We start from the raw sequence: 26,013 nt of genomic DNA on the forward strand, positions 1-26,013 counted from the left end.
CGAACCTCTGGTCCCCCACTTTCATCATCATCATCGCGGCGACCATGGCGCCCTTTGTCTCAGCAGGAACAAGATGACACGCCGGAGCCCCTTTTTGATGGTCAGCGCACACACACGAGAGCCATCAGACGCAGGGCCATGTGTGCACTGAGGATGAGGAGCGCCCGAGAATGCATATTCATCGCCTTCTGACATTAGAAACCGCACCACAGCGTGCAGCAAGACCAACGACCGCCGTGGGCAGTGTACTTTAGCCTCTACCGCCCCCTGGTGTTAATAGAGTATTATAGTCACACACACCACAACTAAACCAGACCCATAGTGCATGACTAAGAGGGAGAGGGGGTCCTTGTGGTCAAGTAAAAAAGTACCACAGATGAAATGTGTTGATTTTTATTCAAAATTTACTGTCTCCAGACAAGTACAAATCAGAAAACAGAGTGACTGAAAGAGGATGGGATAATAGACAACAACTTAGAGTGTAGGCAAGGTGCAGAAAAAAAGGCCAAAAAAAAAGGGAAAAAAGGATTTGAAATTTTGTATATATACACACATGATCGAATAGGAATTTATACCAATGTAGTGGTAAGTAACAAACAATAAACAGTACTTTTTCCTTAAAAGAATTTTCTTTTTTACTTACATAAAATAATTAGGCAAAACACATATAGGCTGTTCATCTACTTTATCACATTACATCTGACCACCTCATGTTTCATGTTCTAAGAAGCCAATTTTCCACCTTTAAACATGACTGATCCTCTGACATGGAAGATTACTGTGAGAGAAGGTGACCTCCACGAGCATGTTTAAGGCTTAAGCATGGAATGACTACAAAATAAAAACCTCAGTAGACAAAACATTTCATTAAAACTTGTGTGTGACAAATATATGTCAAAATCTAAGCTTTGTCTAGCTGCCACAGCGCTGCGGAATAACGTTCCTCTTCAGTATCGTCTGAATGACTACCTTTCACCTTTAACAATTGAAGTTTAAGTATTTTGTGAGAGGACTATTTCATGTTGAGAAAACCTTAAAGCTGAATTTCACAAGTCTTTTCATTAGTTTTATCCAAACTAATTTACATGTAGGAAAAAAGGTAGAAACCCCGAAGACATTATCAAGACAAAAAAAAGGAAAGAAAAAAAAAAAACATAAAAATACAAATTTAAAAATCTTCCTTGATGCATGGCTTCGCATGCTTTCATTTTTTTTTAGTTTTTTTCTTTTTACTTACATTTCTCAAACTTTTGTGACTGAAGGTTGAAAAGTCGAAAATAAGAAAAACCAAAAGCACATATATAAAATCAGCACCGATTCATATATAACTTTTATTTAAAATGTAGAGGTACCCATTTCAACATTATGCTGCTGGATTTTAAGAGAAAAAGATGTGTGATTCTTGGACTGAGCTGCTATCTGCCAGAGCCCACACAGTGGCACTACTGGGAGAAAATCTGCTCATTGTTGGAAGGGAGGGGCGGTTAAAAGGGGGGGGGGGGGGGGCATATTTCTTGAGTAGATGGTGCTAAGGGAGTGGTCCAAATCTTGGGGTAAGCTCTAAGACTTACTGCTTAACAGTGTGGGGCGCTCAGTGGACTCTGGAAATCTTCACAGCATAAAAAGGGGATCATGACTGATTCTACGCAACACCTCAACATCTTAACCACCAGTGGTTACCAGGACCTCAAATCAGGCCCAACAACAGGGAGAACAAACTAAAAGAGATAGAAGGGGGTGTTGGGGAGGGGGGGCACAGAAACAAAGACCTCCATCCACTTGGCTAAACACAGTACAAGCAAGCTACTACAGTCTGTTTATAAATTACTACTTCACACCTGGTAACTTACTACAATTGTAAAAAGGGTTAGACATAAACAAAAAAAATGTATCTTAAGTTAAACACACCAATTCATCCCCGTTTTGAAAAAAAAGAAGAAAAAAAAAAAGAAAAGAAAAAAGCTATCATGGATTTTCTTCAGACATGTCTCGTTTCTAATAGGTTTGGAAGTGGCCTGTTACACTATTTCAGAACAGGAAGAGCTTACCCAAGATTATAAAAAGTAAATATTTGAAACAATGTCCTCTCTGAGCAAGCAACACTGAGTGTGGGTTGTCATTGGTCCACGTGGAGTACAAGCCAGACTTTTTTTTTGTTGTTTTTTCTTTTTCTTACAGAAAACACTTTTGTTTTCGCATCTAAAATTCTCTTTAAATACAAAGCGCCTCTTCTTCCATCCCAGCTTCAAAATCATCTGGATATTAGCTTAAAACATGGACACTCCAAGGACCTAGATGAAAACAGAAACGGGAGAAATGGGGGGGGGGGGGGGGGCAAATCACAGGTTAGCAACCAGTTATTGGGTGGGACATAAAATTGAAGTTTTAGGCATCACATGGCAGTATTAAAAAGACAACATAAAATAAATCACTTCCTTGTGGTATGAAAAACACCAACAACCAACCCAAGTGTTTGATAATCTATCATGTTAAAAAAATGAAAATCTCCTGAAAAAAATGCCAGCTGCAGTCAACATTTTCTTCATTTTCATCTGAACTCTGGTGTGAAAACTCTCCTCTGCAACCGCGTTGTTTCTGACATTGAAGAAATAAAGGGGAAGGTGATGCGCCATCGGCGCGCCATCGTGTGAGAAAAGCTCAATGGAACACACCGCTGCATTTCTGGTGAGGAGAAGCCCGCTTTGATATTTTGCGTGTGACAAAGAAATTGTTCAAATTTGACATGAAACACCCACACATTGTCAAGAGCGAGCCCTGAGGCGAATCCAGAGGGTTTCTCAAGGCGGGAAACTGTAAACGAGGCTTGTTTACGGTTCGAGACGGTGGCGGCGTGTGTGGCTGCAGACCAAAAGGCCTTGCAAGTGGCCCTTCTAAAGAGATTGACAGTAAACCAAGACTAGGTGGCTTGCCATCATGGAGTTATCCTAATTCTAGTGCCGCTTCGTTTGAGGAGACCGCAGATCTCGAGAGCTCCTCCAGCCGGCTGTTACACAGAAACACACAGAAACACACCAGCACATTTCCCACAAGTGACAGAAGGCCGATGCTCCTTACCGATTCGTCCATGATAGAAGCCGGGTCGAAGTAGTCCGGCTTTAGCTCGGACCTTTCCCGGCGGTTCTTTGAGGGCGGCTGGAAGAGAAAGACAGCGTTACTAACACCAACAGCTGCATTGGGAAGACAACCGGAATATTGAGACAACCTTTACCAGCACTAAAAACACACACACTGCAATATTGGAACGAAAGAATAACCACATTGTGATCTGGGTTCCAATTAAAGAAAAGTATCTAACTGATTAACTCATACGGCGCAATTTCAGGCATGGGCTTATTTTTGAAAAGGGATATAAAAAGCATTCCCATCTTCTGTTTTATCAGGGCCAATTGGTAACCCTTCTGCCTCGGACCACCACACGCAAAAGTGAGACTTTTAAGGTTGAGATCCTCCCTCAGGAGGGTTTTTGAATTAAAACCAAGCAACTTCCCAATTATCATCATTTCAGATTAATGTTATTGCTGTAGCTAGCGGCTTGGATGCTGAAAGACAAAAAAATGGTTTAATCATTAAAGTAGATTAACAGATTAATCTATTAACTTTTATCTAATCTATCGGAATTGTGGAAATCCTGTTGTATAAATCAAAAGAACAAATATTTAAGCTTGCTAGTAGTATTGATAGCAATATACTTTACTACTATACTTGTAGCGCATGGGAAGCAGCTGTTTTGTTTGTTGGACTGAGGATGAAGGCGGAGCCTACGGTCCATGGGCCACCGCAGCTTTTCTTAACGTTTTCCCGAATCATTGCAGAGGAAGAATAACGACTGTGTTTTAGTATCCCTGAGTGGGCGATGCTTGGGGGGTGTGTGCTGTCCGTTCAGAGTGGACGGACCAAGTAAGTTAAGGTCGTGACTTGCGTGTTTAGTGATGGACACACATTTTATCGTACAATTTGATCCACATGCCTCCAGAGTGCAGTGTTTTCGATTAAGAAAATTCTGAGGTCTGAAATAGATGCAACAAATGGAGTCAATTTAGAAAAAAATGTAACTCAATTTGCTGCTTTATCGATTCAATATGACATTTGAGTTCCTTCCCATAGAAGGCTGCCCTGATGTGAGCAAACCAAAATAGACCTTCCGAGAACAAAAATAAAGTCCCGGCTTTAAACTCCTCAGATAGGGTTTTGTTGCATTTGGGTAAATGGCCAAATAGATTGGTCATGTGGTCATGTGGCTTCGTGGTGTGGTGAGTTATAAGGCACTAGAAAGAGTCTCTCATTATCTCTTCAAAAAACCAAAAACACATCTCTCCCGCCCCGCAGTCAACAATTCTCTTTTGCCTTTCTCGGCTCATTTTGACATTGCATGCGAGGATCAACACGAGCTGCTTGTTATTGATTTGTTGCGCGCTAAACAAATCTGTCTTTTCTTAGGATAACCAAGTGGTTATTCCCCAGGCAGACAACGGATCCAAAGCCAGCAACCATAATGCGAGGAGCGTTTGATGTGCATTCGCTATCGAGGAGCAGCGGGGGAGAAGCGCCATGAACCAACAATTTTGAGGTTCTTAAGATGCATCTCAGAACGACAATGGACCAAGAGGAGCGTCGCCTCCTACTGGCATTTTCGCAAGGTGTCTGCATTTAGTTATGAAACGCCTGCTTGCTGTGTAATTTGATCTCCAGATGGCCTTTTTGTTCAGTGAGGCATGTGGGTAATGGAGACCCACACGGAACACTAAAGGCAGTGAGGATCAAGCGGTTACGTTTGCTAGAGGTCAAGTACGAAGAAGAAGATCTAATCAGTTGATCACAGCGACTTCCACTTGTTAAATGGTCACAACCAGGAATGTTTAACACCATAACGCATGAATTAAGATTGTGGTGTTGTCTTACCAGATCAATGTCCATTGTGTCAAAGTCCATGCCTTCGTTGAGGTCGTCCATGCGACCCTCAGACGACATCATCACATCCTCCACAATTGGCTCTTCGTCTTCCTCCATAAGCCCAGTACCTCGACGACTGCAATTGTAAAGCACGAAACAATGAAGCGAATCACACCTTTGATGAGTTTCACAGGAAACTCAACATGTGTGTGCATCTTACATTGCTTGCTGCAGATTGGTCCGGAGCTTGGCGTAGTTCATGGCCCTTTCCTGCTGCTGGCGCGCCTCTTCTTGCTGTCTCTGAGCCAGCATCCACGTCACCTGGGAACTGAATGCACATGAACACACATTAAATCAGAATTCTTAATGCACGCATTTGCAGGTTCAACCGGGGATATCACGAGCGCGTCAGATTCCACTCCATGGATGCGCCACTGGCCAGGTGCCTATGAAAAGTCAGGTTGGATAAGTAAACTAATCAGTCAGTGTCCCGGTAGGACCGACACTTGGCAGGCTGTAAGGTAAGCGTATTTCACATCGTTCACCCTCAAAATTAATAACATGCAAATGGGACATTTCATTCAACATTTTCCTAATTTATTTTGGCTCATATTCTCGTCCCGAGTTTCCCTCCCAAGAGAATGAGTGATCCACGGAGCCGTATGAAGGGCCTGGATACATTTAGAAAATATTTTGGAAGGAAGCGTTGGATAATTAAATAAAAGACAATTATGAGTTTCAAAAAGTAAAGCAAATTTAAGAGGTGAAGTTAGAGTGTAATTAAATTTGTATTAGCACAATAATAGAATTATTAAATATTCCCCTTGAATTATGCCTCTTAGCAGAACTATTATTTTTTATATGAATAAATTCAAAGCAATCAGCACAAACGACCAGAAACATTATTAATACCAACATTCATATCAAATGTTTGTCTGAAGTTTTGATTTTGTAGTCAGACCAAACAAAGTGTTTTTGATCATTTTTAAAAGTACAAAAAAAAAACTGGAGGAAGGGAGGAGGACTTGAAAAGTTTTGAATGAGCTTGTACAGCCAAATGTTCATTTTGTACAGCATCAATTTTTTATGCACTAATTTCATGACCCCCCCCCTCCAAAAAAAATAAAACAAATCTGGTCTCTTTCAAACACATACTTGTAGTCCATTGGGGTTTGATGGTGCTGTGGCGACTGTTGATGGTGCTGTGGGAGTTGGTGGGGTTGCTGCTGGTCGTGGGGAAGCGCATAGACCCCCATGAAGCTGTCTTCTCGGGCCCTCTTTGGGTCTCGCATGGCAGTGGAGGTGAGATGGGGGGACGGCAACATGACCGGGGTCTGCAGGCTCTGCTGCCACACCTCGCTGCTGCTGCTGCTCTCTTCTGGAGAGGAAGGTGCACCTTGTTAGACTTTGAGCATCGGCCAAACGTCAGCGTTATCATGGCGCTATCAATTGTAATCGGTGTTATCAATGCTGTATTGAATCGGGTCAACATAAAACCTAATCTAGAACGTGGGCCAATTAGTACTGGGCCGCAGAGAAAGAGTAAATAACTCATGAATTAGATTTTTTTTTTTTTTTAATGATCCCATTCTCTCATGTGCTGGTCATCGTTTCATTTCGTTGTGTTTATCCGCCACACCTTGAAGAGCGGTACATGAAATATTGTCTAACTTGAAACTGGTCCGTGAGGCGAGTGAACAGTGAAATCCAAAAGTAACGCAATGAAAATAATTTCAAACATTCGGCATTCGTAGAAGAACACATCTCCAGCAAGCACACAGCTCAGTGACCTTGTGTGATGGCGAGGAGCAGTCAGACTCTTCTGATGCTCCCACCATCTGCTGTTTAATCTCCTCGCCCATCAACTGGAACAGGCGGTTAGAAATGCATTTGGGTTAATCTGGGCTCGATCACGATTTCTGGACTAAAATGTAGGGAGACTCATTTTTTATTTTGTGTGCGCGTGTCGGTGTGTTTGGTCACGGCTCGGGATGCTATTCGGTTTTGAAAAAGGCAACAGGAATTGACTATTTAAGTGTAACAAAAAGCAAGTAAATGAAGCGGCCGTATGAATGACTTTGCAGACTCCTTAGTGGGCCACATACCCTCTGGCAGCTTCCTCTTGGCTGCAGAAGTTCCAGCTGTAGCAGCGGGAGGCTTGATCTTCTTGGAGCGGACGGAGGAGCCTCTGCTGGAGTAGCCGCTCATCACTGACATGGTGTCGTCATCACCACCCGCCTGCAGTGAATTCCTGTAGGAGATGAGGGGCAGCCAGCAGTCTTCCCGCTGCAGAGCCATCTGGAACGTCATGAAGCGCTCCAGGTACATGTGGCTGAGGAAGAAGCAGGAGGTCACACGGACATCTACAGACACAACCAGGTGCACATTCTGACTGCAGGGTGTTGGGCCGCTCACGTCAACCATCAGTCAGAGACACCAGTTGCTGCAAACACCTGTTACACCCGTCAACTGAGCAGAAGAAAACACTTACACGGTCCTCTTGTCTTGTTTCATAAGCTTTGAAGAGAACTCGCTGAGGATGTCCAAGAAAGCCAGGTTAAGGGGAGGGCCTCCTTCTCCCTGGGTACTGGGATCCTTAAATGCAAACTCAATACCATCCCTGATAGATTCAAATAGGGAGAGAAAGAATAACACTGAGCAGGAGAACACAAATGGCTGCACAGAGAGAAACATTATCCAAGTGTTTCCTTAAAAGCATTTGCAAACATTTGCAGAAAAAGATTAATTTAGTAATCTGAACCAGACACTGGTAGATATTGTAAACATCTGGAACACCAGCATGCCTGACATGTCTCTGTAAAAGAAGCGGTCACAACTTTAAGACTTTTTATTCTAACATTTGTAAACCGTGTCCTCCTTGGAATGTTTTTTTTTTTTTCAAACAAGAAATCCCCGAAACATTCAGCGAGAGCAGAATCTTTAGCCTTTTATTATTTAAACTCCTGTCGCACATCTGGCATATCCCATTACATTGTGCAACCAGATGTTGTACTAGTGTTTGGTAATCCAAGATAGCATAGCAAATGTGCATACATAGGATTTCCTGGAAACTTCCTGGGATTATGATAATAATCCACATGAGAAAAATGAGTACAGTGTGATGGGAGTGTGGGATTATGTGCCTTTTATACAATCATTTCTCAATCGTCGCCGAATCATCTTTAAGAAAGAAAATATTTCCATTCGATTTTGACCTGAGTTAATAAATAATTAATGTTGATATGCACTAGTAGGTAATACTTGAGCGACAGAAAGGAGTTACAAATGTGGTAACATTTAGGATCACAGCATAAAAGCAAACAGGTATTTTAAGGAACTCTCGGGTACCTTAAATGCAAAAGACCAGTAGTGTGTTTATAGCCCTGTTGCTCCTGTGTGTTTTAACAGGCTGATGTTTTTTTTTTTTTTTATTCTAAGAAAACAATAATTCATGGGACTTGGCAATACTGACATTTTTGCAAATCCCTCCAAAAAAGAAGAAAAAAAAGCATGGCAAGTAGAAACACAGTATTCAAGAGTGATTTGTCTAAGATGAAGGCTCCCTGATGCAACGCAACAAGAGCAGTGAAGCCTTACTTGTGCAGCATAGCGATGGCATCCCTGGTTTTCACTTGGTCGAGACCAAAGGTCAGAGAGAAGCGACGGGCCAACTCTTTGATTCCACAGAATGAGGAGGACGAGCGATCGAACCCGTGACCCAGTTCAGACAGCATCTCATTGAACAGCTGGCAGGAGGGGGGGAAGAACGTCAAAACATTAGATCTACAGCCTTTTTAACAAATGCAACGCGGGGAATGGAAAGGGTGCCCACTGACCTGCTGCAGACTGAGAATGAGCGTCTTGGCACATTGAATCTTGTCGATTTGCCGAGTCTTGCTCATCGTCTCCTTGATGATGTCACCATAATCATTGTAATACTGCAATAAAAACAATACTAGGGGCGTTATAAAGTATCTCTGCATACATTGGCCGATATATTGCCCCTGCACGGCCCACCTTGATGAACCGTTTAAGTTTGACTGACCCTCATGTACTGTTTGAAAATGTCCGCTCCAGTCTTCATGTCCACCACGCAGTAGATGATCAGTTTACAGTAGGCAGCAAGGAGGTTTCTCCTCTTGTGCAGAGCTTCGATCTTTACTGCCTCATCGTCCTGTTGCCCATCTGAGATGATCGGAGTAAAAAAAAAAGAAAGAAATTAGCAGTGTCACAAAATGCACATTTGCAATTTAAAAAGCATACTTTGACTTGCTCTCCTTGCACATTGGAACAGTGCAGAAGAGAAAGTCAATGAGCCGAGTACCTGTGCTATTTGTGTCATCGTCCTGGTCTATGAAGACATGGTTCAAGATGAAGGAGAGAAGTTCAGCCTGCAGCGAGTCTTCCGAGGAATAGACCAGCGGCTCCAGGTGTTCCCTGCCTCCTGACACCATCTGGTGGCTGAAGATGAGCAGGAGATCACACAGGATGGTGAATGCCTGTTGGGAGGGAGAAGACAAAAAAACAGGTCAAACTGTGTGGCTTGTCTCTGAAGTAGACGTTATTACCACTGCTACACGTGTCGATTTGTTTTGTGTGTGTGTGTGTGTCACCTGTTCTTTGACGGCTGTGTTGACATTGGTAAGGTAGCGCTGACACATCATACAGAAGGCCCTCATCTGCTTCCTCAGGGTCACCATGTCATCCTGATTTGATAGAAACAAGCATTTTTTATGTTTTTTTAACTTCACACATACACCTATGCAGCTCAGAATCTGGGCAGCGCGGTCTTCTTGAGGCGTGCTCACCTTCCTGGAGCTGCCCTCAGATGACTTGGCCAGGTTCCACAGGATCACATAGTGGGTACACTGCAGCGAGTGGATGACTATCTGCTCATCAGAAAGAACAACAATCCCAGATTGGTTAATACACGTTATTATTCAGAGGAAGACGAGTCACTGTCACTTTACTTTGTGTATGCATTTTTAATAACCTGTTCAGGCATGTCTCCATTCTCTATGCCCGTATTGAGCAGCTTGAAGTTGCTGGTAAACAGGTCCCACCCCGACAGGTCATGTGCACTGCAACAGATTTGGGGGATGTTCAGACACATGTGCACAGGATCACAAGTAAATTATTGTTCTAACTGCAGCACGGGAGACATGAAAGGGAGGATGTGTGTGAGAATGGGTAGCAGAGGTGGAATCAATTTCATACTTGTGAAAAGCTGTGATCCTCTTGAGAGTTGACAAAACCTGATAAGCATCATCTTCATCAGCCTCTTCACCCTGGAAGGAAAGATTTCGTAAGCACGTTGAATTTAGGAGATCAAGGTGTTCATTAATTTGTTGCAGAGCAAACCAACGGAAATATATATAACAAATATATCTAAAGAACTTCCACATAGTATTTTGTATTGTTTATATTAAAATATTACATACTGTCTAATGTGCAGGTGAATCAGTCACAATATTATATCTAATATTTGTAAGGAAGCAGTCACAAGAAAAGGTTGAGGCAACAATACATAACTGAGAACAACAGTGGTAAAGTAGTGTTTGAGAGGATGAGTCCCACTTTCACAGAAGAGCAATGGCTAAAATCATGCACATTTACGAGCGTCACTCTGACCTCTTGTAGGAAGTCCTCCAGTAGTCTGTTAAACTTGTCCACCAGCTCATCCAGGAGCTGGGAGCGGGCAATGTCCACCCTGTTAAAGATTGTGAACTCCTCATTGCAGAGCGCATGGTAAGTCTTGGAGCAGACCTCCAAAACTTCAGTGTCCGTGTGCTTCTCCACAATTTCCCTGATCTGACGCATCAGGGATTCCAGGTGCTGGATTAGAGAGAGACAGAGTCAGAGTCCCAGTGTATGATAACCGTCAGTGACGAAGGAAAATTGTTGCTTTCCTAATTTGATTGGTGTCTGATAAGCGTCTTACCTTCTCTAGACGTCCTGTGGTATAAATTTCAAGGTCAAAATACTGAGGCAGCTGCAACAAGTTTGTCACCTTCTCTGAATCAACAGCGTACTGTAGAACACAACAACATCCAAGTTTAGTCATTTTATGAATGCACAGCTGGGCGAATAGAGTGCTGGTTGAGGACTCAGAATGGTAGTAACAAACCTTGGCCAGTAGAGGGGGCAAAGCCACTGCAAACAGCTCTGTCATTCGGGTTTTGTCATCCAGCTGAGTCTTCCTCTCTTTTGCTGTCATCACCTGATAAAAGACAGTTAGATGCTGGTCCTCACAAGTAGGTTGCATTCTTCTAAACAAAAAAATCTACTCGTGTCAATTTTACTTTTTCGACCGGGCATATTTTATGTTAATTTGAACATTGAAATGTTAACCCTAACCCTGGGAAATGTTCTTTGTGGCATAAATGGCCAACTGTGTGAATGTGTTAATTAATAACTAATCTCAGTATCATTATAGAATGTTGAGCTTTGACTTGTCAGTAAGCAGTGCTTTTATATGATGACTAACATCCATCATAACCTGCTCCAGCCTGAGTTACCATGGTGATCTAGCCCAATTATAAATGGAGCTACATTTGAAGTTAACTTGAAAAACCCAAATCCTGCTTTGCAGTACAGGCCTCAGGTCATTATTCAAAGATATCCTGTTATTTCAATAAACACTATTGTAAAAAAAAACAGTAACAGCCTTTGAATATTCGTTGATACCAGGACGCCGGTAGTTAAAATCAATAAGTAATGCAATAAATGTCTGTCCAGCACTATTGCATCTGGATTGTAAGGTACATTATATTAACAAATGAATTCCAAATGAATGTTAATGTCTAGTTGTCATGTCAGATTTTACATAAATCCAATAGCTACACGTCTGTGAAACGTATTTCTACTGGTAATAACAAGCATCTGGATATTTTGAGTCAACTCAAAGCCGAAAAACAACATAGCTGTACTACTATTTCTGCGCTCAGATTATACTGACCCAGCTCGGAAGCACGTGATCAATGTTCAAGGAAAATCATCATCATGGCGAAACCCAGGAAAGTCAAGCCCACGTGAGGAAAAAAAATAATAATTTAAATAAAAGTGTAGAGCCACTCTTACCCTCTTCCCGGTGCCTCTTCCAATAGGTGGGTGGCATTCAGCAGCCTGGCGCACCGTGCACAGCATGATTTCAATCAACGCGGTTTCTTGCCTGTCTGTAAGAGCTGCAAAAGAAGCCGCACACAAAACCCATCAGCTGGGGCCCGATCACATTTGAGCCCGGAACCCCAACGTGAGAGAAGCTGGTGCCGTACCTTCCTCTCCTGGCAACGGGTCATCTAGCAGTAAGCTGATCATACACTCCCAGTCCTTCAGCAGCTCCGCACCGCATTCCCACAGAGAGTCCACCAGGTAGGCCGCATGCTCATGGAGCTAAAGGAGAGAAAGGTTCACGCACATGAAGGACGGACGGGCCAATGGCTTGCATACGGTCATTAAGGACAGAAACTCAAAGCCCCGTGTGAGACAGGGAAGACGCCTCATAACACACCTCACTCTCCAGGAAGAAGAAGACAGTGGTCTTGATGAGGTTGGCGTTGGGGCTTTGTCTGCCTCTCCTCTTTGGGGCACCTTCCTCCTCTGGTTCTCGCTGGCTGAACAACCTTCGGGGAGCATCAATAATTGGTTTGGCGTCGCACAAAAAGGGAATTCCCGCACAACCCTCCAGCTGCATTGGCACAAATCAAGTCTCCTAAACTAAGTTGATGACCAACGTAAAAGGAGGCCGTAAAGGCCAGAGTTTTTAGCCAATTATTCAGTAAAACCAATTAAAAAAAATATTGTGTATTCAGGTGATTTGACAGTGTTTAAGTAAGCATTAGATCCTTAACTTTCAAGCCACTGTTTTAATTATGAGTTAAAATGGTCTTAACCAGCAGAAAATAGATATTAGTTAAAAGGTCGCCAAAATTACCATCAGTGCTGTCAACATATTCAGGAACCCAATTCTGGCCTTATCCTGCTTAAAAACCTCCAAATGCTAGAATATTTGGAGGTGTTATATTTGCCCGACTGAGTCTTACTACTTTAGTAACTTTCCTGCAGTTGTTGGACAAGTAAATGGAGGTTTGACATGTAGATTTGTTGTCGTAAACTAATTAACATTACCTTCGTTTAGCCAGCTATAGACCTGTCCTAGGAGAGATATCGAATGGACAACCTAAGTACTGTAAGCTAGACTATTATGCAGTTGTAGACACAACACAGGGGGTCACTGGGGCTGAGAAGGGAAGAAAAGGAGTTCAATATGGCTATAAAATGTGACTAAAATTAGACTAAAACTAAGTTAAAATTACTACAACTAACATGCATTTGTCAAAAAGACTAAAGCCTAGTTTATGCATCTGCGTTTTCAGAGAAACGCAAGGACACGCAGAAGCAAGTGCTTCGACCCATTTCTCTAAACTTGCATCAAACACTTGGTCTGCGAACTGCATCCTTTCAGGAGTCTCACATTTCCGGTTTCATAGCGTAATTCCACCAAGCCTTTTAGAACTATGAATTGAAACGAGTCTGTCGACACAGGACGCAGATGCAAACGTAGACCCAGATGCAGAAGCATATTCCAGCCTTAAGACTAAATAAAAAATAGCTGCAAAGATGTACACTGCTCAGTTGAACCTAGGAACACACCCAACAGCGATGTGTCACCAGAGTCCACCTGCACTCCACTGCAGCGCCATGAAAAACAAAAGTCGACTTTCAGGAGGGGAAGTACTCCTTACATTCCCACAGAATTGTTAAATCCCCTTTGTCCCCAACCTGCCTCGACATTAACTTTCCTGAACTCCTATGTCTCTGTTCAGCCATATATATATATATATATACACACACACACACACACATATATATATATATATACACACACATACATGCACACACATCGGACATACTTCTTGAAAAGGAATTCTCCGGCTGCGATAGCGACCGGCCGGTGTGCCGAGTAGACCAAGTGGTAGACGCTCTCGCAGTCCTCGGGGGTCAGCACCTCATCGGTACTACTGCAGAGACAAACACAAAGAGGCAGTCAGCTAAAGCGCCGTAGTAGAACACACACACACACACACACACACACACACACTAGATGTAGCTCAAAACTGAAGCACGGCCACTCACTTCAAGACTAGGGTGAGTAGTTTAATCGCTTGCACAGCAACGTCATACTCTTTGTCGAGAGTCATGGAGACGATACGGTCCTACGGAAAAAGAAAGCTGTCAGAGTTAATAAGATATTCGCTAAATTAAATTATGTTAATCATAAATATATATATATCCTCAGAGCATGAGGCTGGTGTGTGTTGATGTGTAAGTGTGGGAAGCAAAGTAGGAGCAGTTGTGTGAGGGTTGTCCAGCAGGTGGTGCTGACCTTGAAGCGACTAGTGAAAAGCTCCAGTCTTGCGTTGAGCTCTCTGTTGTAGTACAGACCCTGCAGAGCTGTCAGACACTTCAGACGTACCTCGCCTTGCTGGAATAGAGGATTAGAAAACAGTCATTCCCCCAAAACTGAAATAAACAACGTTAAACACCAGAAGACGTTGACAACCAAGACTCTCCTGTTCTTCTACTCGATTTCCTGTTAGATCTGTAAGCTCAAGGCAGGAAAAGCTGGAGGACATCATTCCTGTGTTCTGAATTGTTGCGGCTCCAATTAGTTCACAATGGAGTTATTGATTGGGCCTTTTACCGCAAAGGTGTTTTTCACTGCGGCTGATTAGACACCTGCTCAGTTGACTGTTACTCACAAATTGAGAATCCCGCAGCAAAAATAAAACCTCACGTAGTAATGAAGAAAAAAAAAGAAATGCTATCATGACCGATGTTTGTCCAAAGCGCCCCGAGAAGTATGATGAGGAAAACAAAGCGGACAAAGTTGAGTGGTCGGGGCCCATGGGTGTGTGAAGAAGAAATGTTCCTGTAACCCACCTTATCGTGCATCGTCCATCCCACGTACTTCAGATAGCTGTCGTTGAGGAAAGCGTCGCTATAAAGTTTCATCCAAACTCCTATCTCTTCAATACAGATTGCCCTGATTTCTGCTATTGCATCTCTGTGGATAGAAAACGTGTATTAAAAAGTTTTCTACAACACCAGCAGCAGCAGCCAGTATTAAAACATTTACTTTCATATAATTGAGATGAACAGAACAGCCGTACCGATATCGATGAACAAACACTCCTTTGAATATTGCGTTCATCATATTTTCAATCTCGTCTTGATTTTCTTGGAGCTGCAATGGAGAGCAAAACAAATCCCGTGAGCTAATTTGTTTGGTCGGACATAAATCCTAACCCAGCAGAACGCTAGATTAAGTGACGACCGGGGGGCATCGTTAACTTAACAAGACGAGGGACAGCCAACCACCTCACCACGCTGCACACCGAACTGACAGATGGAGGCCCGCTGGGACCTGCTGTTGAGCAAGTTATTAAAACGGACAATCCTTGGCGAGTAACAGCCAGCACTCAGTCACCGCGGATCCATCACCTACAGAGCTGTTACGGGTCTAAAAATGGAACAGCTTTACGGCCCCACGCAAAAGTAATTCATAAGGGTTCACTTTTACGCTGCTACTTGCCCCATAAAATGTAATGTCGGGAGATGTAACTTGCAATATTGTTATGAAGATGGTGTAGGACAGTGTTCACACATGACACTTAGTTCTAACGATTATAAATCTGCACATGGTGTATCCAGGAAAATCAATGAAAAAACCCATTGCTATTCTCTCAGAACAGCCATTTTTGAGACTGTAAAAAAAATACATCCAGTTCCAATGTGATGTACATGGAGTTGAGGCTGGCAAATGTGAAAACATAATCAACGGCTTAGCCAACTGATATTCATGAGAACACAAAAAAAGACATATGGATAGAAAACACTAGCTTTATAGGTTTTCTGCCCCCATGAGAACATAAATTAGTGCAATTTACTTGGCCCCTAAGAGCAAAGCCCTGTGCTGTGTCGTTACTAACACTCTGTACACCGTCTCTGCTTCAATGCTAGAGCCTGTGAAACACCGTTTTCCACAGCTCTGTACAGGCTTTGCCATTACAGAAACAAAAGAGCAGCTCATACATAACACCGTGAGCGCACGCTAAATAAAAAGGGCCTGCTGCTGCAGCTCAGAGACAAATTTGCCACTAAAACACTGCCCAAGTCCCCACGCCTCAGGGTGGAATTTGCTGATACAGATTGACAAATTCGATGGGCATGTCAAAATGCAGAAAGGTATGTGCTTAAGTAAAGTTTATTTCTTCAAACAATAGGCAGCAAATTGCCGTGTGGGCAATCTTACCTCTTTGCGTTTCTGCAGGAGCAACTCCAGCCTGTCATTGGCCCTTTTGGCCATGATCTTATTCCTCTCTGCCTCGTACTGGCGCTGAGTGTTGTCCATGTTGATACTCAGGTTTAGAGCTACATTCACCAGGGCTGTCATCAGCTTCATGGCTGCCAAAACAAACCAAAAAAACAAGTTGCATCAAGAATCCACACATGTGTATAAAAATATATTAAAAATGTCCCTCCACGGACATTTTCGCAGCCAGACGTGCACAAGTATGACCGCGTATGCACGCACGTGGCGGTCACAACAGCAACTGACTACTGGACTCCTACTAGCCACTACGCCAGGTTGAAAAGCTATGGGAAATAGTGCCCTTTATATACAATAAATGAAACATTTAATGGGACTAAACTGGAAATTATACGAGATAAACAACCTCCACACAGCAAGATTATAAATTTGTAGCAGCACCAGTTACTGTATTGCCTAGGCACAGGAACTAACAATTACACACATTACTTGCACCTAAAATAGCTCTGCTGGAGTAGACCCTTTACAACCTCACAGCCGGGTCTGGAGCGTCAAAACATGAACGCAACAAAAGCCTTTCACAGCTGTACATAGACAGGTAAGGACAGAGATGGCTCCCTTGAAAGAACATGACACAAATGTTTTGTTGTCTCAACGCCCACATGCTCAATTACGTCTGCTGTTGAAAAATGTAGAATGCTGGCGTATAAATGAAATTGTCTGTGTGCGTTACACACACGCACGCACGCACACGCACAACTTACCTGCCAGTGTTGAGGTGTGTCTGAAGGCTCGGACTTGAGAGTCTGATAGTCCAGTGAGAAGGGAGATAACTGTGTCCATCATGTACTCATCATAGATGATACTGTATTGACACTGGCGCACGAGCACCGAAATGAATTCACAAAAGCTGGATTTGAACTTTTTCCATTGCGGTCCGGCAATGGTTAGAGGGTAGTCACCACTGTCCTACAGGGGCCACAGGGGGAGGAATGTCAATTAATGCAATGAACTAACAACTTTGTTGGCAGTTGGCAAAAAGAAAAACTAAAAGATGTTCAATCTTGATTCATACGTTAACTGTTCCTGGTGAATACGGCAACAATGATAACAGAAAACGTCAAGTTACCTCATCAAATTCCTCCGTCATTCGCCGGATGATCTCAGAGTTCTGCATGTTTCGGAACATTTCTCCACTGACCACACCTGATACACACAGGGGTTAGACACACAGGGGTTAGACATAGGACAATTTACAGTGAAGTAGACCAACTCAGGAGAGGGGAGAACCAAAAATCAGCGGTTCCCTATTTTTTTTTTTTAAGTAAGATACCATAACAGACCACATACCTTTACATCCTGAGCACTGGATGAAGAAATTAATGAGATCTAGTAGCGCAACATCTCTGTCATGTTTGTAAGACTCAATCCAGTCATCAACAACAGACTGCAAGAAACAAGGGATGGATGCAATAAAAAAATAATTAAAAAACACGTGTCATTAGTGGATTTTCATGGGTGGGGCAATCTCAAATATCGTTTTTTAATACCTGCATTGCACTTCGGCCCATCTTCACCACTTCAAACAGCATCATGTTTTCCATGCCATTCTCCTGGTGGTGGCCATTTATCCGGCCTGCTCCCTTTCCCCCTTTGCCTTTCTCCCCTGCTGCTTTCTTCCCCTTCTTTCCACCCTAGAAAACAATAGAAGACCATAGCACATTGTTTAGAGGGAGAATCATTGCAGAGAACACAAGGCTAATAGAATGTGCTTGTCACAAATAACAATAACTAAATGTGACACAGTGTTATTTGACCAGGGTGTCCTGATCAAGGCTAAAAGCATATGGCCACGTGTGCTTTATATACCTTTCCTTTAGCTGAGGTTGTACTCCTTCCATCGAGATCCTCAGAGAAGTCTGTGTCTGAAGAGAATCGGGTGTCTGTATCCCTGGTGCACATTAAACAAATATCAAAATGAAAATTCATATAAAATGTACAGCTTTACAGAAAATGTAAGTTAAAAAAAACACTTACTGAGTAAAGGAGAACTCTGATGGTATTTCTGGTGCTGCTATCATTTCTGTAACATCTTCTGGATAACTTCAACTTATGACTGACGTGGATCCTCAGAAATGACAAGACAGCAAGGTTGCATGTGACCTAGAATATATCACATGACGGTCATTTGTAGAGAAATACAGGTGTACCTATTCCGCATTTCAACACAGTAGAAGCAACTAATACTAAAAGTGCACATATCAAATATGCACACATGATCACACGTCACATCCTCAGTCAGAAAATGTTTCGATGTCTTTTGAGAGAGACAGAAAAAAAAAACGGTTTCACATGGTAACAGTGGGCGTGCACTAATGCTCCTGTCACGCTCAGCTGTCCGGCCATTGGCTCCCTCTCTTTCTCTGCTCCCCTGGGCTTACAGACGTCACGCGAGAAACACTGAAGTGTCTTCCTCCATGGCCAAATACGGCACTGCTCTATCCGCCCCATACAGATCTCAACCAATCAAAACAAAGTATCAACATCAACAAGATACTGCAGGCCACAGAAGAATAAAAAAATATGCATGGTTTGTGATGTGTAAATTGGTGGCACAGATTTCAAAGAAGGGAGCAGAGAAAACCTTTAAAATTAGGCTTCCCACATGGTCGTTAATTCCGAAATAAAAATGCATTTTTTGAGAGTGAAGGAGGACAATAAAACCACCGTAGAGACATTTGCTTGGAGCTAAACCGTAACTACTATAATTCACCCACTGGCTACGTCTTTTTGTCTCGCAAACTCAACGGTGACACACACGCGTGTGTCATAGTATAATTAAATAATATTTTGTCGTTAGTGGGGAGTGATACAAAAAATGTCAATGAAATTGTCAAATATAAATTCGTTCTAATATTAGTCAGGAGATTCTCTCACGATATCATGTGATCATGGCCCACATTTGCCATATTGGGGATATTGCCAGGCACACGTTTTATGATTATACAAAGATCAAAGTAAAAAACCCTTATAGTCAACGTAGATGCATTAAACGACACTGTGAATTAGGTAGCTACTGAGGGTTTTAATTTAACTGAAGGGGTACGAATATGCGATGGCGCTTATTTCCTCGATAGAGCGACGCAGCATACGAAGACGACGGGATTCTATGGGTGTAGACTGAAAAAGTGGCGCCAAATCGGTCAGTGTATCTCATAAACCTGTTACTGCCAAACGAGACTAGGCGATCTTACATTAAAAAACAGGGCTGTGAAACCCAATAGTGCATGTTTCTGCAATTCACCGATGCACAAACTACCCGCTCGGTTCCCTCCAACGCCGCCGACGCGGCTACGCTCTTCGTCGGCTCCTGTCAAAATTGACGCCGGTGCGCTGCTAGGTGCTAGCGCCGCTAGCGAAGCAGCCGAGGGTTTCGGCGTTCTTTTCACGAGCGTCAAGCTAGTTGAAATTGGATCGCGTAAGCATGCTGGACTCAGTGCAAACCGACTGTGATTTACCGGACCAGAGGGGCGATAGACATGTACCGTGCATTTTATTCAGATATCGAGAACATGCAGGTGTTTTTTTCAGCGCTATCTTATTTGCAGCATAATAACAAAACAACGCAAGCCCTACTGTACCAGCGCATGCTAATATCGGCTAGTACACAATAACGCTGGTCAACAATGTTTCCGGGGACAATGACGACGTTCTGACTGCACACCAGTCGAACCCAGAGCCGGTCAGAAGACAGAGCAAATAAACCTGCCCCATAATGTTGTGTTGAAAAAAAAAGGAGCGATGATAACTACGACTGGTTAGCTAAGCTAACAGCTAATGCTAACGTTACCTAAAAAAAACATCACGTCCTTGCGTCCTCCATCTTGCCTCGGGAGTTCCAGTGCCGTATTGCATAAGCAACTAACACTTTGTTTACAAATATATAAAGTGCAAATAAGTTGCTGGAAACCATATAACGCTTATTTGGGCTACCGACTGAATATTTTAGCGTCACTGTGCCAAAAACTCAGGTCGTTAGCTTGCTAACAACCAAAGTAGCCATGTACCGCGAGCTAGCGAAGCGACTTGGTTCAGGCATCCGCGCTCAGGGCTTCTAGCGCTAGCCTGGCTAGCTAGACGGCTAGCAAAATACAAATCAACTAACTTCCAGATAGCTCTCCGCCATTTTACAGCTAACTTACCGTGTTGTAAAATGCAGTCCCGGCAGAATCGTAACTTGTAGTATTCTTAAACTGCTTCCGTCACAATCCCACTACAATTCTGTAAAAAGAGTTTAAAAGTCGCGGTCAGAGGCGGTTTCGGACGTTCTCGCACCCCGCTTGCTCCGTAGTTCGGTTTGTTGTTTCGACGACCTGGGAGGAGGAAATCCTGGTGCAGAGCTACCACCTAGCGGCCACAACACCCGCAGTAGATACCCGGTAGACGAGCGGACATCTAGCGGTGACGGACTGACACTGCGCCTGGAGAATGGCGCTCGTGAACTGGGTCCTGTCGTCATTTCTCCCTAAAAAGCTGCAGGTCTGAACTATTTTGCAAACAAAATAATCAATGTCATTGAATATGTCAATCCTCACGGGGACATTTTAAGAGTATTTTATCTGCCACTTTGAATGCATGCCTCTTTGTGATACAGGGATTTCCCCCCTTAGACCATATCTATCTAGCGTTCAATGCAGAGGATTCACCTAACGTTATATATGGCCGTTCCCAGAGTACACGGTAGAGGAGTGTTTTAAGCTGATAAAATGTAGTCTGTAAAACAGAGCTTACTAAAATGTAGCCTACCAGTTTAGCAAAGGGAAACAAACCCATGGGGGAGTAAGAAATACGGTTGATCTGCTATTGCTACCAAATCAAACTAGTTGTAGTTTGATTTTTAAGTATAGTATTGATCAAGGAAAAACATTATCCCAGTCCAAAAATATTACAATTTATTCACTCTTTACGACACAACAGATGATGGAATGGTAAAATAATTTCAAACATCACTGATTCATTGCAGATTGAATGAGTGTAAGTCTTGTGTAGTGTTGATTAAGTCCGTTCTAAAGAATTTGGAATGAGTTAATGATCTACTTTTACACATTGCAATATGAAGCACAGAAAGACAAGGATGAGGGCCTAGGTACCGCATACTAAATAGATGAGTCAGGCATGAGTGTGTGAAATCAGCAGTTATCCTATCCAATATCAAGATCAATTGCCACGTGTACATAATCAAACAAAGAAAATGTGACACAAGTACATGAACCTAGAGAAAGGCACTTTTGGCAACACGGTAATTATTTCAAATGTGAAATGAAAGTTTCACCTACAAAATCAATACCAGCCATTTACCAGTCCTCCCATCGTATATTATCAGCTATTTACCACCTGAATGGTTGTGAAAACATAGTGATGATTACTCATTCACATACAAACTACATTATCTCACTCTCTCTCATATATATATATATATATGTATATCTATATACACAAACATAATTCACAGGCTATCTACATTTTGTATTAAAATACAATATTATAAAGTCAGTGAGAAAGCAGCGTTGATGTTTTGCAAATGTCTGAGATGCAGTTAGGCAACGTAGGTCTGGATCTTCTGTGTTATGGCTCCACAGCAGATCGGACACTTGGTGAATGACTCTGAACACTTTGTACAGGTGACCAGATGTCCGCATGGGATGAAGACGATTCCAATATCTCTGTCCATACATATTTTGCACAGTTTCTCTCTCTGCAGCTCCCGCAGTTTCTCCAGCGGGTCCTCATCTAGAAGCAAGAAAATGGAAAAAAAGATCAATCAAAATGCCTTTAATGCTACTTAGGATTAGTTTTTAAGTAGTCAACAACACCATGAAGCTGGTAAGGCATGTAGCAGGTACAGTACCTTGCTTCTGTGAGTTGTTAAGACTATCCTCCACAAGTGCTTCCAGGGTTGAGTAGTCGGAGCCTGTGTTGCTGATTTTATCCAAGATAGTCTTTTCCACCACACTGGGCTCCAGACCCATCCCAACGGCCTTCTGAGCCATGGCGGACTCCAGCACCTCTGAACACAAAGAGGAAACATCATCGTACACTGCTACTTAATTTAACGTGTCACGTTGTTATTTTACGGTTACTCGAACACCACAATGGGGAGACATGTAAATATAAAGTTAATGTTTACCATTCCCATGTCCATAAAATCCATTCTGATTAGTTGAAGCCTGAAGAAAGAAAAAAAAGATAAGTTTGTATCCCAATGGTTGAAATGCACTTATTGCAAGTCGCTTTGGATAAAAGCGTCAGCTAAATGACATTTAATGTATTCATGCTGATTGTCTTTAATAACTCAAGTAAAAATCTTGTATACTCGTTAAAAGAAAAACAAACATTATAGTACTAAGTATTATGATTTAATTATGTAAGCACAAGTTTTTTTTTCCATTTGTTTAATGCCATAATAAAATCCCTGAATGCCTGCAGTCACTGGATAGGTTAACAAGTGTGTCTTAAAACCATCTAACATCTAAACGCTCATAGTTACTGGACTTATTGATTGTCCATACTGGCAGCAAAGACTCTTAAAGACATTTGTTGAAATGCATTCAAAAAGGTCAGCTGAGGCCATTGAGAGATTTTTAGGACAAGATTAGGTCTCTTTGCTGAGCCATGGCACGGGAAAAAAAATAATTCAAAACTAAAACAAAATATCACCATTCTGAGTACTAATATTTCCTTTTATTCTAAAGCACCGCTGTCCCAGCAATTGTTTAGCCGTGTCCCGCGTATGTGCAACACTCGGCATCCGTGAAAAGCATATCATTGGAATTTAGGGGTTTCACCGGGTGACTAAGCCCTGATCCCGATTAAGGATAACCAGTTTTTTGTTTGCATTATAAAATCAAATCAACCTCAAGTCAGTTCCTTAAATGCATGTAAAAGCACTGAATGCTTACAGCTCTGTTACGTCGTGGGTCTTGTAGCTGGATACTGTTGACATATGCTTGTCCTTTTTCTGTTATCAGGAAGCTGCATCTGTTTAAAAAAAAAAAAATCAAATGACAAAACATTTTGGAAAGTGTATTTTTTATGATGAGAAAGGCAACAATCATAGTGGTTCTCACCCAGGGTAGTGTTTGGCATGTTCTTCCCAAGGGTCTTCTTCAGGCTGCCAACCTTTCAGGCCCCCACCGCACCGGAAACATAACACCTTGTCTCCAGTGCCTGCAAGGACACACACACACACACACAATTCCATCTTACTTGCACTCATAGCTATGACCAAATACCCGTAAACATGCAATCACGAAGAGTCCCCCCCCAAGGCGTCTGAGCTGTACCTGAGCTGTAGAAGCCAGCTCTGGCAAGCCTCTCGTGGTCAATCGAATGAGAGATGCCTGCAAAGCTCCCAAGCCTCTCCTCAAAACTCCCCATTAGGACACGAGCGCTTGCATGTTGTCTGCCGCCGCTCTCCTCCTCCACTGCCACCCCCTGCAGTGGGATGTTGCCCACATCGTGACCGAGGATGAAGAAGCAGTTGGGAAAATGTTTGTTATGCTCTTCCCAAGCGGTGTCCCCCACTTCCCAGCCAGCCATCATGCCTCCACAACAGAAGCACTGCACCTTGTCCCCCTGGCCGAGGTAATAGAGGCCGGCTTGGGCCAGATCTCGGGGTCTCACAGGAGCACTAGAGGGCCACGTAGACAGGGTATGAAGCCGGGCCTCCTCACTCCTCATATGAGGGGCCATTGGGTAGGTGGACTCATCCACCACCTCTCCTCTCCTCAAACGATATTCCATGTCTTCTGCTTCTTCGTTGTATGAAAAACCATTAGTCAGTCTGTTTTCACAACTTAGGTTGAAATTGGTGCGTTGGGTGAAGCTGAGAAATATGCATGACGGGGAAACCTGTAATAATGGGGAAAGTTTAATTTAACAACTTACAAGGGGCTGAAAACAATTAGAAAAGTTGATCTCTGATTTTCATGAATTATGACATAAGTACCTCTTTATGTCTCTCCACCGGTGTGTCCCCCCTGCACCAGTTTTCCACAGTCTTCCCGCAGCTGAAACAGCGGACACGATCGGCACAGCCAGTAAAGTAGAAGCCGGCCCGGGCCAACCTTTCAGCTGGTATTTGCTGGGCCAGACTAGAGCCACGGAATGAGTCCAGGCGACTGTTTATATCGGAAAAATCAGCCATGTGATCTGACTCCAACTGGTTGTCTTCTCTGAGAGAACACATGGTGGAAGCAGACAGGACACTGCTTGGTGGAACTGGATGGAGAGAATGACTGTTGAAAAAAAAAAAAAAAGAGACAAAATGGATTATGAGTATACATATTTTGAGGTAAAGCACGTCCACAGCCAACAGCACACATTACATACATTCGTTAAATCCACAAAGTTAAAAAGTTGTCCACATAAAAGTCAGACAATTTTGAGGTAGAAATAGATTTCCGTCTCGCAGAAGAAAGCCGGTTGGCACATTTAGGCTTTAAGTGATCTGAAATCACATGGAGGCATCGTATAATCCATATGAGGGATGTACACCAAAGACTTCAGTTTGCAAAGTACACTGCAATACTCGGTAAAAAGGGGTATTCTTTTACAGCCCAACATCCAATATAACCAACGTTGGAAAAACAAAAATAACCCCACTCTTACTATGATATAGGACAGTCTGTAAGCAGGAAATACAAATAAAAGGAACGTCTGTACAGAGGTGTGAAATAGCAAAAAAAGGTTGCAAAGAATCATGGCACGCATACCACACCCTAAAAGGTACATATTTCTTTAATAAGCAGACTCCACCCAACTCCACCCTATCATGGGTTCCTAATGTAACAAGCCCAGTAATGTAAAATGTGCATTTTGTTTCCTCATCAGTTTTTTCGAACGTCAGCTGACAAACAAAAACCTCCATTGACTTGTGACCACACTATCAGTACTAACGTAGCAACTATTGATGTGCCGTAAGTTACAGCAATGTATATTAGCTTTCATGGGTTGGGCAGTGTATGATCTTTGTATGATCTTTCAACATGTTATCAGCGTTAACAAACGCAGACGGAAACAGAATAGCTAACTTACATAGACCTAGCTACAATGTCCACTTGCATTAATGGTTGACGTTCCAGAAAGGCCTCGCAGCTGTGCGTTAAAGAACAACAATGCAGCAGTGCCGCACTCTGTGGCGGGTTCACACCGAACTGCGGATTGCATCTGACAGCTGACGCCTCAGTAAATACACAAACGTCAGCTCAGTGGTGAGACTAAAGCACAACAATAACGAGCTAAACGCAGGGTAATCGTTAGGGAGTGGCGATTGACTGTATGGACTTTGACCGGCGTTCTTGAAATTCAACCTTCGTTTGGTACACGGCTATAATATAACGTTACGGGGTTGACCGAATGTAGCCAATGTTAGCTACAAATTCTAGCTAACTACGTTAGCTTGGCTATTTTAAACGACGTAAGGTCCAAAAGTTACTCGATAAGCTATTATGTCATAACATTACAAATTTACCTTACAGCTGAGTCTTCAGTCTTTAAATCCAGCCAGTCTTTGTTGCGAACCTACGGGAGAACGCAACGATTGAAGAAAACGGTTTTATATGACCTCGCTTCAAGGAAGTGAAATAAGCGGAGTGTCTGCGCACCATTTCTGCGCAGCCCAGCTGACCACCAACGTGACACAACCTGTGGGCAGATGAGTGAGAGGCAGATACCTACGAGATCTGATAAAAACTTCCACGAAACTCAAA

At 42.8% G+C, this 26,013-nt stretch overlaps 2 protein-coding genes across 4 annotated transcripts; both read right to left on the reverse strand.

Annotated features, from left to right (window-relative positions):
• Positions 1-377: 377 nt before the first annotated feature.
• stag2b (STAG2 cohesin complex component b) lies at positions 378-20,630 on the reverse strand. Of its 2 annotated transcripts, none has more exons than XM_037459753.2 (34): positions 20,446-20,630; positions 18,281-18,406; positions 18,113-18,194; positions 17,794-17,937; positions 17,594-17,690; positions 17,373-17,449; positions 17,008-17,212; positions 16,226-16,377; positions 15,084-15,157; positions 14,854-14,977; positions 14,297-14,395; positions 14,047-14,126; positions 13,824-13,931; positions 12,422-12,533; positions 12,186-12,303; positions 11,992-12,095; positions 11,039-11,131; positions 10,853-10,942; positions 10,543-10,746; positions 10,129-10,199; positions 9,905-9,992; positions 9,720-9,800; positions 9,525-9,617; positions 9,236-9,410; positions 8,957-9,096; positions 8,748-8,849; positions 8,509-8,657; positions 7,403-7,531; positions 7,017-7,243; positions 6,067-6,286; positions 5,132-5,239; positions 4,921-5,047; positions 3,076-3,153; positions 378-2,291 (listed from the first exon to the last, which is right to left on the reverse strand). In XM_037459753.2, exons 2-34 carry the CDS (start codon positions 18,322-18,324, stop codon positions 2,268-2,270), a joined length of 3,819 nt encoding a protein of 1,272 aa, XP_037315650.1. In that variant the 5' UTR covers positions 18,325-18,406; positions 20,446-20,630; the 3' UTR covers positions 378-2,267. The 2 variants fall into 2 exon arrangements, with proteins under 2 accessions (XP_037315650.1, XP_037315649.1); XM_037459752.2 differs by having other exon boundaries at positions 6,067-6,289.
• A 510-nt stretch (positions 20,631-21,140) lies between these two features.
• On the reverse strand, positions 21,141-25,928 carry xiap (X-linked inhibitor of apoptosis). 2 transcript variants are annotated; one of them, XM_037459758.2, is made up of 8 exons: positions 25,781-25,928; positions 24,252-24,540; positions 23,587-24,154; positions 23,371-23,470; positions 23,203-23,281; positions 22,431-22,470; positions 22,152-22,310; positions 21,141-22,033 (listed from the first exon to the last, which is right to left on the reverse strand). In XM_037459758.2, exons 2-8 carry the CDS (start codon positions 24,489-24,491, stop codon positions 21,840-21,842), a joined length of 1,380 nt encoding a protein of 459 aa, XP_037315655.2. In that variant the 5' UTR covers positions 24,492-24,540; positions 25,781-25,928; the 3' UTR covers positions 21,141-21,839. The 2 variants fall into 2 exon arrangements, with proteins under 2 accessions (XP_037315655.2, XP_037315654.2); XM_037459757.2 differs by having other exon boundaries at positions 25,776-25,928.
• Between the last annotated feature and the right edge of the window lie 85 nt (positions 25,929-26,013).

This window comes from Pungitius pungitius, chromosome 2 (genome assembly GCF_949316345.1).
Source record: "Pungitius pungitius chromosome 2, fPunPun2.1, whole genome shotgun sequence".
Taxonomy (NCBI): Eukaryota; Metazoa; Chordata; class Actinopteri; order Perciformes; family Gasterosteidae; genus Pungitius; species Pungitius pungitius.

Excerpts from the sequence above, each read along its gene's own strand:
- stag2b (XM_037459752.2), bottom strand. The coding sequence starts at position 18,324 with ATGATAGCAGCACCAGAAATACCATCAGAGTTCTCCTTTACTCA. Across the intron at positions 14,127-14,296 it reads TTTTCACTAGTCGCTTCAAG|GACCGTATCGTCTCCATGAC; the intron begins GTCAGCACCACC and ends CTTTTTCCGTAG. Across the intron at positions 12,096-12,185 it reads CCCGTTGCCAGGAGAGGAAG|CTCTTACAGACAGGCAAGAA; the intron begins GTACGGCACCAG and ends CTTCTTTTGCAG.
- xiap (XM_037459758.2), bottom strand. The coding sequence starts at position 24,491 with ATGTGTTCTCTCAGAGAAGACAACCAGTTGGAGTCAGATCACATGGCT. Across the intron at positions 23,282-23,370 it reads CATGCCAAACACTACCCTGG|ATGCAGCTTCCTGATAACAG; the intron begins GTGAGAACCACT and ends TTTTTTAAACAG. Across the intron at positions 22,471-23,202 it reads ACCCACGACGTAACAGAGCT|GCTTCAACTAATCAGAATGG; the intron begins GTAAGCATTCAG and ends TTCTTTCTTCAG.